Here is a 15,923-nt window from a genome sequence, read left to right as displayed (position 1 = left end):
AGATGTTCAATCTATCCATTTACTTAATCATTTCCTGAGATACCAAATGAGGAAATAAAGCAGCTCTCTTAACAGATCTTAATGAACAGGTTAAGGCAAGTGCTGCATAATTTAGGATTCATGTCCACAATTGTTCTTGGGGTAATCTCCCTGCTTGTATTTATATAGCAGGAAGTCACACTGTCCGCGTGCTATCTGGGTTTTTCCATTTTCCGCTGCTGAAGGTTCTGTGATAAGTTATTTGTCCTTGGTACTGGAAAATTTCTATTTGTTAATGGCTATGCCCATTGCCTGCATTGCCCAGTGCCAATTTCTGTGTCGGCTGACAAGATTTTAACCAAAAACAGATACACAGATGCTTAATACACTTAGCAGGTTAGAAAGAAAGGGAAACAGAGACCATTTCAGGTTTGCGACTCTGTCAGAACTGGGAAAGAGAAAAAATTGAATTGGTCTCTAATAGGAGAGTGGGTGGGGAGTGATGCATACAATCAAGGGAATGTCCATGATAGGATGAGATGGTATGGCTTATTGTGCATACTCTTATTCTGTGCAATGAGATGTTCATGGTATGAATAGAGTAAGAAAAACTGAACAACAGAATATACACATCGCTGGTCACAGTTTAGTTTATTATTATCGTGTGAACTGAGGTACAGTGAAAATATTCTTCTTGCATGTTATTCAGTCATGTAATCAATACATGATTACAATCAAGCTGTCCACAATGTGCCGATACAGGATAAAGAGTATAACGTTCAGTGCAAGATAAAGTCCAATAAAGTCTGATTAAAGATAGTTTGAAGGTCTCCATTGAGGTAGATGGGAAGTCAGGACTGCTCTCTAGCTGGTGAGAGGACAGTTCAGTTGCCTGATAACAGCTGGGAATAAACTGTCTCTGAATCTGGAGGTATGTGTTTTCAAACTTCTGTACCTCTTGCCTGATGGGTGAGGGAAGAAGAGGGAGTAACCAGATGAGACTGGTCCTTGATTATGCTGGTGGCCTTGCCTAGGCAGCTTGAAGTGTAGATGGAGTCAATGGAAGGGAGGTTGGTTTGCGTGATGGTCTGGGTTACGTCCGCAACTCTCTGTAATTTCTGGCGATCTTGGATGTAGCTATTCCCAAGCCATGCTGTGATGCATCCTGAAAAAATGCTTTGCACGGCACATCTGTAGAAGTTGGTGAGGCCACCAATTAGAAGAACAACCCTCCACAACTACTCTTTAACTCCTCCCCCCAAGCCAAATTTGACTCCATTTGGCTAGCTGACCTTGGATTCCACGTGATCTAACCTATTCTAGCCTATCATGTGGGATCTTATCAAAGGCCTTGCTAAAGGCCATAGAGACAAGATCCACTAGCCTGCCATTATCAATACTCTTGATGACCTCTTCAAAAAAAAAGCTACCAAATTTATGAAACACGATTTCCCCCAGACAAGGCCTAACTGGCTATCTTAATAGCAGTCCTTGCTATCCAACTGCAGGTAGATCAATAGTAAAAAGTAATGAAAAATATTAGAGTCGTAGAGTCATAATCTTACAGCATGGTAACATGCTCTCCAGCCCAACTTGCCCACACCGGCTAACATATCCCATCCACACTAGTCCTACCTACCTTCATTTGGCCCTTATCCCTCTAAACCTGCCCTATCCATGTACCTGTCTAAACGTTTCTTAAATGTCGCAATTGTACCTGCCTCAACTACCTCCTTTGACAGTTCTCGATTTCCCTGCTCTGGGCAAGAGACTCTGTGCAACTACCCGATCTCTTCCTCTCATGATTTTATACGCATCTATAAGATCACCCCTCAAACTCCAGTGCTCCAAGTCCTAGCTCGCTCAACTTCTTCCTATAGCTCAGGCTCGTTAGCCCTGGCAACATCCCCGTAAATTTTTTCTGCACCCTTTCCAGCTTGATTAATTAACAATGTGAAGCAATATTACTGAACAAGTTTACACATCTTCTGTGACTCCAATCATAAACAGATACATGGATTTTTAAGGGGACCTATTCTCTCCCTTGGCACACTTTTTATCTGAATATACCTGAATTATCTTGGAATTCTCCTTTATCCTGCCAGATTTATCATATGCCCTCTATAATTTTCCTCCTAATTTATTTCTTTAGTTCACTTCTACACTTCTTATACTCGAAGAGGAATTATGTTGTTTCAGCGAACGTTTGATACATGTGCAGATGACGCAGCTTCATGTTAATGTAAAACTATGATAGCGACCATTTTCTACAAACGTATTGCACCCCCCCCTCACCCCCACCCTCACCATACAACAGGGGGTCACCTGCAGTGTGTTCAATGGGAGATTTTAGGACGAGCATTTGGGAGTTGGATATCTGGCAGTTGGCAAGTAGTTTGGTATCATAGATTTGTTTAGATTTAGAGATACAGCACGGAAACAGGCCCTTCGGCCCACCGAGTCCGCGCTGCCCAGTGATCACCGTACATTAACACTATCCTACACACACTAGGGACAACTTTTTAACATTTAACCTAGTCAATTAACCTACATACCTGCACGTCTTTGGAGTGTGGGAGGAAACCGAAGATCTCGGAGAGATAGTAATAAATGAGCCATAAGGATTTACAAAGGGAGCTTTTGAAGATCAGACAGTGTTTGCAGCAATCAGATTACTTTGATTGGATGGGAGAATGGCATAAGTGAGATATTACATGGGGCGGGGGCGGGTGAGAGGCCAACACTGTCAGGAATCCCAGAAACACAATGATATGAAGTGATTCCTGCAGGAATAACTCCTTCTGAATCCCACAGGAGAAGCTATAATTATTTAGCTCCTCTATCGCCATGTTGCCTAACCTATCTGTCAAGCCACAGAGCACGTTCGAATGTGTTTGAAATAAAGATGTTATTGAAATGAAGGCTTACAGCCTAGTTCAAATATTTTATTGAACAATCTGGCTCCTCAGCCTTCAAAGTGGATTTTAGTTCTTCACTGGGAAGTTGGATTTTTCATACCTTGTTCTGGAATCATAGGAACATACAGCACAGAAATGGCTCTTTTGACCCACCTCTTATATGCTGTGGCACTAACATTTCTTAAATAATTTTTATTTCCTGGTTTAGAATTGGGGGGGGGGGGGGGGCAGTTTCCAAAATTCATTAAGGAACAGAGCTTCCTGGAAAATTCCAGGAATTTTGTATAGAGAAGTACATCCAAAAGCTAAGCACATTTTCTGCAATTCTTGTGTGATTCATGAGTCTCCGTGAAATGTAAAAGATATTTAAAAAATGAACATAAAAGAAAAGTAAGTTATCTTACAGCGATTTTTGCCCATTGCAGTCATCCCTCCCCATTCAAATGAGTAAACTTTCTGTTCCTGCCCCAGATAAAATTGGCACAGGTTCATTGGGTCGATTCCCCAGTATAAGGGTAAGGGGAACTACAGTAAGTTTGTACTCTGCTGCTCCAAGTGTATAGTAAGTTTGTACTCTCTGCACCGTGTCTAAAAACAGAATGCAGCTGGAAATCACCAACACAGCTATAGAAACAAGTTTCAGATTTCACTAGAAACAAAGAACTATAGATACTGGTTTGCAAAGGAAGACACAGAGTGCTGGAATAGCACAGTGGGTCTTTTCATCTCTGGCCTTTGTCCAACCGTCAACTTATCAAATAACCCTCCTCACCTGTGTTGGCCTATTACCTGCCAGGCTTTGTCCTGCCCCCCTATCTTCCAGCATTCTCCCCTCCTCTCCGCCAACCCCCACAAAAAGCCTGAAGAAGGGTCCCAACCTCGACCCAAAACATCACCTATCCACGTTCTCCTGAGATGCTGTCGGACCCGCTGAGCTACTCCAGCACTGTCTTCTCTGTCTGTTGGCGGGTCTCATATGTCCTCAACTGACACCATTTATCAGCAAGTTCCAGCTCAATGAGTTAGAATATATAAAAAGTCACATTTAACCTCAGGCAAACATTTCAGTGTACTTTATATCAGTCCATAGATTCATAACTGAACTCAATAAATGGTACAGATGTGCAGTGAGCAACTAAATGTCAGATTGATACTAATCCAAATAAAAAACATAACTCCAAAGTTAAGGAGATGTCTCATCATCTTACATGGGATAGGTTTTTAAGTACATAACGTCTGACTGTTTCAAATAATGTTCATCCCATCAGAAAATATATAATCTATATAAAGGGGAGGGAATCAGATAAGTACGCTAACTATACAAACCTAATGACCAGATAAAGCATTTGAGAAAAATCAGCCTGACAAATAATTTCTTCGCTGAAGTGGAGGAAGAGGCTAAAAAGAAAGGGATAGATCCCATTAAAGTGAAACACACATGTGAAATATCTTTTAGATATTTTAGGAGCATTCTGAAATCTAGCTTATCTTAAAACATGATTTATGTTCTTTGCTGGAAAATAATTTTAGGTGTTAAAGTCTCGGTGATCAGTACAACAGTCAGCAAATGTTAGTACACCCTCATTTGCCCTCAGAAGAGGCTTTCAAGGTTATTCTACATTTACCATGGAATAATGAACTAATCATGGCATACTCTCACTGCTGGAACTGCTAATGAAATAACTGAATACTAAATTTTAAATGTATTGTTGTAAAGAAAGGCTGCACATCCTGTATCATATTTCAAGCCTTTAATCTCTGTTCGGTTAAAAACTGCCAAGGCTGGGCCAAAACAACAGTAAATGCTGAAAATTTTCAGAAACAGCGTATGCAGAGAGAGCAATTGAGTCGATTTCTTCAGGTTAGTGAACCTTCTGTTAAAATTTCATCAACAGATTGGATTAAAAATGTCTGCCAAAATATCTTACATTTCTTTGCTCACAGGAAGAGATTTCCCAAGATAGCCTGGAACTGTATTCCACATTTATGAGAAGTAATCAGAAAAACACATAATCTAAAGGAAGGTTTGAGTGAACTAAAACTGATAGAAATATTTCTTGCATTTAGTTTTGTTTCATTAGGTTAACAACAGTATTCAAAGAGCAGATGATATCTGCACAATATTTGGACCTCAAACTATACCAATGAAAACCAATTATTATGCCAGCACAAGCTAGATGTATGCACATTGACCAGCATATTTTCTCCATCACAATAGTAACTTTGAAAATATTACATTAATGGTGAAGCACTTTTGGATATTTGGAGATTGTGAAGTAGGTCTTGTAAATGCTTATTTTTCTTCTCTCTTCTTCTTTGCCTGGAACTACTCCTGGTATCAGATTATTTTCTGAAATATAACTTTTTTTAATAGATATGAATTATTATCAGCCATAAGATAGTTAGCCTTGTCAGTTTGGAATTCCGTGTATCAACTCGGACCCTGGAGTTTGCTCCAGCATTGACTAAGATCATGACTGAACTGACCATAAGCTCAATTCCATAATCCCACTTATCCATGGCGACATTTAACTTCTTTGTTTATCAAGACAAGGTGTACAAACTTATGAGGGGAATAGATCAGGTAGACACACAGAATGTCTTGCCCGGAGTAAGGGAATCGAGTAAGGGAATCGATGGGAAAGTTTTAATAGGAACCTGAGAGGTAACTTTTTCACTCAAATGGTGGTGGGTATGGAACGAGCTGCCAGAGGAGGTAGTTGCGGCAAGTACTATCGCAATGTTTAAGAAACATTTGGACAGGTACATGGATAGGACAGATTTAGAGGGAAATGGGCCAAATGAAGGCAGGTAGGACTAGTATAGCCGGGACATGTTGGCCAGAGTGGGCAAGTTGTGCCGAAGGGCCTGTTTCCACACAGTATGACTCAATGACTTTATGACTCTAACCTATCTACCTCTGCTTCAAAAATATTTATAAATTCTGCTTCCACTATCTTTTGATAAAGGCATTCCGAAAACACATAATCCACTGAGCTGTTAAAGTTCACTTCATCTCTATCGCACATGGGGAATCTCTTATTTTCCATTAGTTTTTAGTTTGCCCTAGAAGAGGAAACATCCTCTCAACATCCACCCTGTCAAGATCGCTCCTGACGTTATACATGTTTCAATATAGTCACTCTTCATTCTTTTAAATTTTAGAAGCCTAATGTCCAATCTTTCCCAATAGGACAAGTTGTCTATTGTAGATCTGGTCTAATAAACCTCCTCTAAACACCAATGAATTATCATCCTTCCTTAAATAAGGAGAAAAATACGATAGATGTGATCTCACCAATGCCTTTTATAGCGGAAGCATAAACTCCTTACATTTGCATTCAATTTTCCCAGCAATTAGTTTTCCTAATGTTTGCTTGGTAGGCACATGATCCACAACCATTCACTGACTCTAGATGTACACTGCAGCACTTCACCAAGACAACAACTTCCAAACCCATGCCCTCTACCAGCTAGAAAGGCAGCAAAGCTTAGGAACATCGGTGCCTGGAAGTTGTCCTCAAAGCCACATAATGCCCTGAATAGGAAATATATCATTGCTCTTTTACTGTTGCTGGATCAAAATCCTGAAGCTCTCTCCTTTACAACACCATGGGTAGAGCCATACCATATCGGTCCAATAAGGTAGCTCACCACCACCTTCTCAAGGGCAATTAGGGTTGGGCAATTAAATCCTGGCTCAACCTGTGAATCCCTTGAATAAATAAAATAAATATACCTAGACAACTGGATATATCTGCATCTCAGAGCTCTGCAATTTCTCCAATGTGCTTCTTTATTTTTCCTGGCAAAATTGGCAACTTCACATTATACTCCATATGCCAAATCTATGCTTGCTCATTTAACTGATCTATATTCCTTTGTAGTCTCATTCCATCATCTTCACATTTTACTTTCCAACCTATTTTTTGGTTGGTCATCAGCAAATTTACTAACCATAATACCTTAATCAAAGTCTTTTATTTGATTTGTAAAACATTGAAGCACCTGTATTCATTATATTTTGCCAACCGAAAAAAAGTTCAATTTAGGCCGATTCACTGCTTGTGCCATCACTTCTTCTATTCATGTGTTACTTCCTACATCATCAGTTCTTATTTTCTTCAATAACATTTGATGTGGCACTTCATTAAATGCCTTCAGGAAATCTAAGTATAGTAGATCTACTAGTTCCCCTTTATTCATCGCACAAGTTACTTCTTCAGTGAACTAGTTCTTCAAAAAAAACGTTCTCACCACTACTAAATTCTGGAGACATGCCAGCATTGTTGGTACCACTTGGATATTGCAAACCTGCTTTCAAAACAAAGCTTTTAACATTTTTAGACACTCGAGATTTACAATCAGACCCATCAATATATTTATCCATACACCTTCGCAACTGCTTACACATTGAAAAAAAGCATTTAAAAATGAAAGTAATCTAATCTCAGTGCTCAGATACCAAACTGCATGCAACTGCTTCCATTCAATAGTTTCTAGTAGGAAATAACAATCTGAAGCATGCTGTAAGCAAGTAATATGTAATGGGAATAGGACACTGCAACAAAATAACAAGAATGATGCAGTTAATTGTCAAATCAAGCCCAATGTCGTACTGCCTCATAAAACATTTCATGACAATTCAATTTTAGTCTCAGTGAGTGACTGGTGTTCGCTATTTGTACTCAGGCGTAGGCTCTTTATTGGCATTTACACTTGTAGAGCTTTTATTGCCCAACCCACGTAGATATTGCAGAAACATTTTCAGTCAATCAATATTTATATTCTGAAAGTAATAATTTATAAATAACCCGTTTAACCTATTTAAGTTAATAATTGTTATATTTAGAGCCAGGTCAGATATATTTTCATGTATAATTATCACACCTATGTTATATGAATAAATGCAATATCTAAATATAATTGCTTCTATTGTTAAAATTTTCACTCTCTCTTTCTCTCTCACATACACACAGACCCACCCACGCACAGACAGACACATACAATATCTACAGTTACATGCAACATTCACTTACTCTGCAATTCGATACAAGGGAGAAATAAAGGGAATGGAAGTAACATCAAAAACCGAGGATAAAGCTAGAGTAGTTTATGGACATCGTTGCAACTTGTAAATGTATTTTGCCATGCAAAATACTTGATTGGTTTATTCTGCACAATATTTATACAAGTTCAGAAACACTTCCCTTTGTATCTTTTTCTTTTCACCTCCTTCATGGCTAAATGATCCTTTCTGTGTGATGGCAGAACTGAAGTCATGGTTTCGATGTTGCAAGACAATACAATAGCTAGTGTTTTGCAAATAATGGACATTAAGGTGACTATGAACTGATAATGTAAGCAAGTGCTTGAACATATCAACATGTGAAAGCAAAGCTCAAGCACATAACTGTTGTCTAAGGAATCACATTAGAGTACAGCTTTGAAATTCCTTCCCAATACCTTTTCTCACACACAAACACACTATGGTTCTACCATACCATTCAGTTTCAGGACTGCTTCTGTGGCTAGTAAATGTACTCTGATAATAACATTTTTGTTTGTTTCTTCATTCACATAAACATGTTAAGAAATCACATCACCGATTTATGTGAATGCAGATTTGAAAGGCCACATAATTAAAAAAAGAATAGAATTTTTTTTAGAAAAAAAACTTATCTTTTAGAAAGAACAGCCTCAATGATATCTTACCTGTGCAGTCAGACTTTGGGAGCTGCCTGGCTGCTGCAAATTCCTCATTCTCTCTGGCAATTTTGAATGTTCATTCTTACAGATGCTGGAAAATTGAATTGAGGTGCAACCTTGATTTATGCGATCTTGCATCTTATACTTCGGCACAAGGAAACCTGTAAGCATGTAATCATATCATTGAATTGTTGCAATGTTTCCTTTGTACACGTAAAATCACTCTTTCAGACAAGGTCAAATGGTCATGATAATATTCGGGCTTATAAAAGTTACTTAACTTTTAAAGGGAATTATTTAAATATAGTATAAACAGGAAGCAAAGTAGAGACTAATAAATTTGATTCTGTTCATAATCCATAAGTTGTTCAATAGATATAGGCACATGCACAGGAAATAAAACAAACATTGCAAATAATCAGGTGGCAGGGGCAGACGTACAGACTATCTGGTTTACTGTATCTTGCAATGTCGAAATCTTGACATGTTAATTAAGGGACCGTACTCTGCCATTGTCAGTCTGGTGACGTCTCGCAACCAGATCACAACAGACTTTTCCTATTAACCAGCCTTCACAAAACAATCCATTGCTCATGGATTCTATTCAATTTGTTATAATGACAGTGTTTAATCAAACAGCCTGCTCCATAGCAGAAATAAGGTCACATACATGACTATCAAGCTGTGCAGCATGCAATATATGAATGGGATCTCGCACATGAGCTGGCTACAGTACACATGTTTTATTACCAATAAATGAACCCAAAGAGGAATATTATTGCAACCAATTTGTGCTTGCCATTGCCTAAATTACAGTTTTATATTATGGCTAATCAGCATAGAATTAAAAACTCACAACATTTGAAATCATATGAATGGAAACATGTCACTGATGTATTAATTGCACCAATAGAAGTCATTCACATTTCATGAGTGTAGATTTGTCTCCATTAGAAAATGTGGCACAAATACAGTATATCTTAAATGATTTAATTGTTTTCTATTTTTCTCCTTGGAGACCAAATTGAAAGGCCTTGTTAAGAATAATTTATTCAATAATTAGTTACTGTAATTATTGCATGAATTGTTATCTCGCCATGCAGAAATGTGAATATATAAGATAATATTTTTTAAAATGTACCTGCTGAGGATTGCTTGGGAAGGCACCTTTGAAATGCTTGCACGGGCTTAGCAATCATTGTGGGATCTGACGCTGAATGCCCAATCATGTCCTGTTGTGGACTGTTGCACTCTGCAGTGCAAGGCACTTCTCTTTCAAGCGTTTTTGCTTTCTGGGAAACATTTGTCACGTGTGGTATTTTTTCCAAGGAAGAGGAAAGTTCATAATCAAGGCAGGACGAAGTTTTGCTAATGTGCCGCCCCGTTGCCCGGTTCGTAGAGTCGGGAAGGGGAAATGTTCCAATTCCACTGTCTAACGTTCTCATCTGGCAACTTGATCCTGTGGTAGGGAAAACATTTGTAAAAGACTGAAGTAATTGGAAGCAATGGGAAATGAAATAGATTAATGATGAAAAGGGGAACTTTGAATATTTTGCCGATAAATAGTTTTAAATACATAACTACTAATGATTAAACCATGGTTGTCTCAAAATGATACAAATGCAAACATAATGATTCTTAATAGCATTTTGATAGACCATTGTTCCAGTTATGCATTCTATCAGAGGTACAATGCAAGACATTTTCTTCTTCCATTGAGAAATATATCTCTGAAATTATTTGCATTATTTTCTGCTCAGATTCATCCATGTCTTCATTACATCCAGAAGATAGACACAAAAAGCTGGAGTAACTCAGCGGGACAGGCAGCATCTCTGGAGAGAAGGAATGGGTGACATTTTGGGTCGAGACCCTTCTTCAGAACATCCAGACTTGATCATTCCAGCAAAATCTTGGTTGACTGCTTAGCTTCTCTGCCTATAAACTTGGACTCATTCAAAATTCCATTGCCAAACTCACACCAAATTCTGACTACATTTTACCCCACTACTTTCTGGGTTGTAATGAATGTTAGTTAAGTAACACCTCAATTTTAAAATTCTCATCTTCATCTTCAAAGCCTTCCATCAATTCCACTCTCGCTGCTTGTATAGCCTTTATCAAGACATTTGCACTCCTCCAAAACTAATTTATTTTGAGAATTCCCAATTGTGACTGCTCTGATATTGACAGATATGCCCACAGCTTCTTTAGCCTGAGTTCTTGGAAGCCTTTTGTTTATCCATTCCATCTACTGTGTATCTTTCCTCATTTATGATGATCCATTGATCTGTACAATCTAAATCTGTGACCAAGGCATTGATCATCAGCACTATTGTCTTCTTTCATGATTTGGTGCCAAATATAGTTTCATAATGCTCCCATCAACCTTCTTACAGCATCTTGATATGTTAAGGGTGTTTTTAGTTTAGTTCTTGACTTATTTTTCTTTCTTAATAAAGATGAACAAAGACTGATACGTATCACTGATTGAAATGTATCTTTTTATTTGAAGGATGGCGATTTGAACTTGTTTCATTTTCTCTTAAATTGATGACAGTTTGAAAAAAAGAACATCTATTATCCTGTGACACCACCAGGGCTAATGGAGATTCACATCAAGTTACGCCAGACATTTGAAATCAATTTTAGAGTGATTTCAGCACTTTTCACATAGGTATTTTTTCTTATAGGGTGTAGTATTTTTTACATCTAAAGCTGGTTTTCCGATCTAAAGCTGTTGCCCTAAATTACCCTTGCATTTTATGAGCTTTAACACCACATCAACACAGATCAAAATTTAAATGATTTTGAATATTTTGAATAAATTGTTCTAACACCTGCAAAAACAATTCTAAGGCATATCTTCAGCTAGGATCAAATGAGACATTCATTGAGAATTTTACAAATCTAAAGAGCATCACCAGTGATTTCTGCAGCTTTGAATAGCTGTTCAAAATGATTTCTTTTGTTGGCATTGTGCTTGCACAATCGGGCACCTTCTGCTGCTTCTGAAAATGTAGAGCTGATGGGAAACCTTTGACCCACCAGTCAACCCCACACCGGTCAAACCTCAGGAGAGGCTTCTCAAGATTAGAGAGAGCATTTTCTATGGACTGTATGCCATTATCATATATGATGTCAAGCATTAACAGTATGGTAGAACAAAGGAGAATTGAGCCACATTTATGAAGGACTTAGTCCAGTTTTCATGCGACACAATGATATCATGATGGCACTTCAGTTCAAATCCCATGATGGCAGCTGTGAAATTTAAATTCAATTAATAATATGGCATTACAATAAAAGATTTAGCAATGCTGATTATGAAAATACCCAAATGGTTTATAAATTATAAAATGGAAACCAGATTGCAGCCTCCATAAATATAGCCCAATTCTACATCAGCTTCACTAATGTTGCTTAGTGGAAGAAATCTGGCATGCAATCCTTATCAGATCTGGCCTATATATGACTCCAGACCTACAGTGATCTCGTAGACACAGAAATGACTATGAGGATGGGTGATAATGCTGGTTGGGTTAGTAATGCCACATGTTGAAAAATTAATTTTTTTAAAAGCTTATTACCATCCACCCCCCTATTCCTCAAAAGGACCACAATAATATTACCTGATAAGAAATCATAGACCTGAAACTGATTAACCCAACTTTCCTTTCTCCACAGATGCTGCCTGATGTGCTGAGTGTTTCTGGGATAAAAATGACACTGTAAAAGAAAATTAACATAACAGGCTTTTATCTAATCCAAATTATTTTTATGGCTATCATCTTTCAGTTTTGGCAAAGGGAGCTTTGTAGATATACAATAAAATTACAAATCCACATAAAATGGTCTGCAAATCTATCTATTTACAGTAATAAACCTTATTTCAATTTCTTTATTAATTCCTATTATAATTCCTATTGTGATTTTTAGTTACAACAGGAAAAACAAAATGTTTCAACAAATAATAATCGTTTTTTTTTACTATTCTTTCTATTACCTCTTGGCTGCTGGTAAAAAATAAGTTAAAGCATTGGCACTTTACGCAGTGAAAAAAGATACTGTGTTGAGTGTTTTCAACCCAATAGAAATATCTCTAACCATAAACTGATCCATCTTTCCTCAACTGACCATGGCTAAGGACCTGACATTTTATATGATACCAATTGGAATCGTATGAAAACCAAAATTGATCCCAGTAGCTGTAAATTTCTCCACCACTGTCTATCTCCTAATCCAAATTCAAACAGGTAATTTGTAGCAACTATTTTTTTGGGATGGACAATGTGGTTTTATTCTAGAAAAATATGGCAGACAATTCTGACAAAAAAAAACATTCCTAAGATCTAAATTAAATATATTGAATTGGTAAAACTGCCAAAGGGAATGAGGTCTAACAGACAATGGCTAGAATGGCACAGCAGGGAAAAATGACAACCGTTCTGCCCAATTACACATCTGTCCTCCACTAAAATTTCAGTTACACCTGAGGGGCAGCTCCTTTGTCAAGACTAAGGTGCAATTGGACTTAACTGTAGCCATTGTAGGACTGGTGGTTGCTGGTGGAACCTGGCATTTGGGTCAGACTGGGGGGTAACGTGGTGGGGTTGTTGTGGTATCAGGAGCAGGAGACCATTCGTTAATCTATGGCAACAATGGCGGGGGTGGGGTGTGGGTTGCATTGGGACGAAACCTTGGGAAGGATAGCCCAGTACTATGGCAGCAAACCCATAAAGTCTTAGAGCATCCAATTAAATTTGCTACTTGGACAACGTGGCCCAAGTTTCCTTTCAACACACCGACAGCAACATTGTACAGCGAATGCTATAATCAATCGTACCCTCAATGCAAAAATTATGTCAGGGTCGCATGGGTTACTTATGGCAGGAAATTTCAGGTCAAATTTTCCAAATATAAGAAATGACTCTGAAAAGGTTCATATCGTGTTTCAATCTATGAAAAAAAAAGATTTTCATTTCCTGAAAAAAATGGGAAAGGCAATAGAATTTCCAAGCAAATCTGTTTTTGTATATTTTAAATAGATTCTTTGCTTTATTTAAATGCATAAGGAATGCAAAAGGGCAACTATTTCAGATGAGGCAGAACATATTTTGTATGATTCAAAGCCATGAAAATGTGCAGCTAAAGAAGCTGCTGATTGGAAAAATCTGCTTTCAGGATTCATTTTTAATTTTATTATCATTGAAATATGATCTGCAAAGATTAAATGGTGCTCTAAACTTTCCTAAATTAGTGACTAGCTTACGTTTTTCATTTTTTTATTAGCAGAGTTCAAAAGTAATTTTCTTTCAAGGCACTTTTCAAACAGTATCGTGGTATGAGGGGGTGTCTGAGAGTTAACTAATTAGTGTTAATATCAGTATTAAGTATTAAGCAAAATAAAAAATGATTGATCATTATTTTTCTTCCTACCAACTTCACGTGTACTGTCCTCCCTTTCTCAATGCTCCTTGTTCTTACTGGGTCCATTACTACCTTTGGTAAAGTCTCTGTCCCATTCAACGTAAACTTCTCAATAACTGGAACTAATTTGACAATGATAATAATGTTTCACACTGACATCAAGTGTCTAATATAGAAAACATTCTATTTACCATTATCAGTAACCCTATCTTAATAATTGCATACAACTAATACAGGTCAGAGGTTCTATTCTATATCAGTTTTCCTTGCTTTATCTTTGTTATACACTTCATCTTCTTGCTATGTACTTGGGATACCTCGACACAATGCATTTCTGCTTGCCAGAAAGATTAGGACATAACAGTGGGATTACTTTGTTCATCTATTGGTTTTCCTCACTGTTTATTCTCACCATAATTCCTTCCTCAATTTCCTATATTTTGCTATTTTCTCCTATAAATAACCTGGTTACGATTAAGAAAATGGCGCTGAAATTGACCAAAACTGGAATATTGAATAGCCTTTGAAATTGTTATATTCAGGACGTGCGTAATTTTTCGATAGCTCTTTCCTCTCGTCCCTTTCCTCATCAGTGATCTGACATAAAGTGGGACAATGTAAAGCCAAGTAAGATGAGACACACCCAGTCTCCAAATTGTTGCAACTTGGCACTGCTGGTTCGAGAAGACTTATTGTTCACTTTTTAAAAGAGGATTAACGGTGTGGGAAAAAACATTTCTCAAAAGGCTTCTCTAATTGTTTATGTGTGAGGTGGCCTAAACCTGACCCACACCCAGCATTGTGTGGGTGCCAATTTGACAAACGCAAGCAAAATGCCAGTCCCCATACTCAGTGGGCAGTACTCTTACAAGTACAAACAAAATAGGATGATATTCTACCCTACATGTCTGCTTTGCCATTACATAAGCTGATGGCTGATCTTTTACTTCAGTACATCAACTGCAAAGCTCCTAATTCCCTTCAAATCTATCGGTTCGTAACCTTACTATACACAGCAACAAAGCTTCCACTGTCTTCTTGGGTAGAGAATTTCAAAGATTTACTTCCCTTACATCTCATCGCTGGATTTTCAATCCTTTATTCAAAAACAGTAATCCCAGGTTCTAGACACCTAGCGAGGAGTCCTCGCACAAAATATTTCCTGTCCATTCCCTCCACAGATCATAAGGTCATAAGTGATAGGATTTAAATGAGGCCATTCGGTCCATCAAGTCTACTCAGCCATTAAATCATGGCTGATCTATCTCTCCCTCCTAACCCCATTCTCCTGCCTTCTCCCCATAAGCTCTGACACCTGTACTAATCAAAAATCTATCTATCTCTGCCTTAAAGATATCCGCTGACTTGGCCTCTACAGCCTTCTGTGGCAAAATAATTCCACAGATTCACCACCCTCTGACTAAATAAATTTACCCTAATTTCCTTCCTAAAAGAACGTCCTTTAATTCTGAGGCTATGACGTCTAGTCCTAGACTCTCCCAATAGTGGAAACATCCTCTCCACATCCACTCTATCCAAGTCTTTCACTATTCTGTATGTTTCAATGAGGTCCCCCTTCATTCTTCTAAACTCCAGCGAGTACAGGCCCCGTGCCAACAAATGCTCATCATAGGTTAACCTACTCATTCCTGGGATCATTCTTGTAAACCTCCGCTGGACCCTCTCAACCCTGCATTTATCCAGTCCATCTCCCATTGTTCTAAACTCAAGCTATTATTTACCCACTCTGCTAGATTTTTCTTCTTACAATGATCCCCACCATCCCAGCAATTAATCTAGTAAATCTTCTGTTAGTACCTCTATCATAGGTCAATGTTAAAACCTAACATTTTCATCTCTCCACAGAAGAAACATTATAAAAAAAAG

At 37.9% G+C, this 15,923-nt stretch overlaps 1 protein-coding gene across 3 annotated transcripts in view; it reads right to left on the bottom strand.

Moving 5' to 3' along the window:
• Nucleotides 1-15,923, bottom strand: part of nckap5l (NCK-associated protein 5-like) — a 542,250-nt gene that overhangs the window by 36,922 nt on the left and 489,405 nt on the right. For 2 of the 3 annotated variants that reach the window (XM_078403437.1, XM_078403436.1), the window contains exons 15-16: nt 9,748-10,065; nt 8,613-8,767 (exon numbers count right to left, since the gene is read on the bottom strand). In XM_078403437.1, coding sequence (XP_078259563.1) covers nt 8,613-8,767; nt 9,748-10,065 — 473 coding nt within the window. Of the gene's footprint in view, nt 1-8,612; nt 8,768-9,747; nt 10,066-12,256; nt 12,336-15,923 lie in introns of those variants that run through there. The other variant, XM_078403439.1, reaches the window with a different exon arrangement.

Source organism: Rhinoraja longicauda, chromosome 8, assembly GCF_053455715.1.
Source record: "Rhinoraja longicauda isolate Sanriku21f chromosome 8, sRhiLon1.1, whole genome shotgun sequence".
Lineage (NCBI taxonomy): Eukaryota > Metazoa > Chordata > Chondrichthyes > Rajiformes > Arhynchobatidae > Rhinoraja > Rhinoraja longicauda.
The sequence above is the reverse complement of the archived record's forward strand: the minus strand, read 5'-3'. Positions and strand labels throughout refer to the sequence as shown.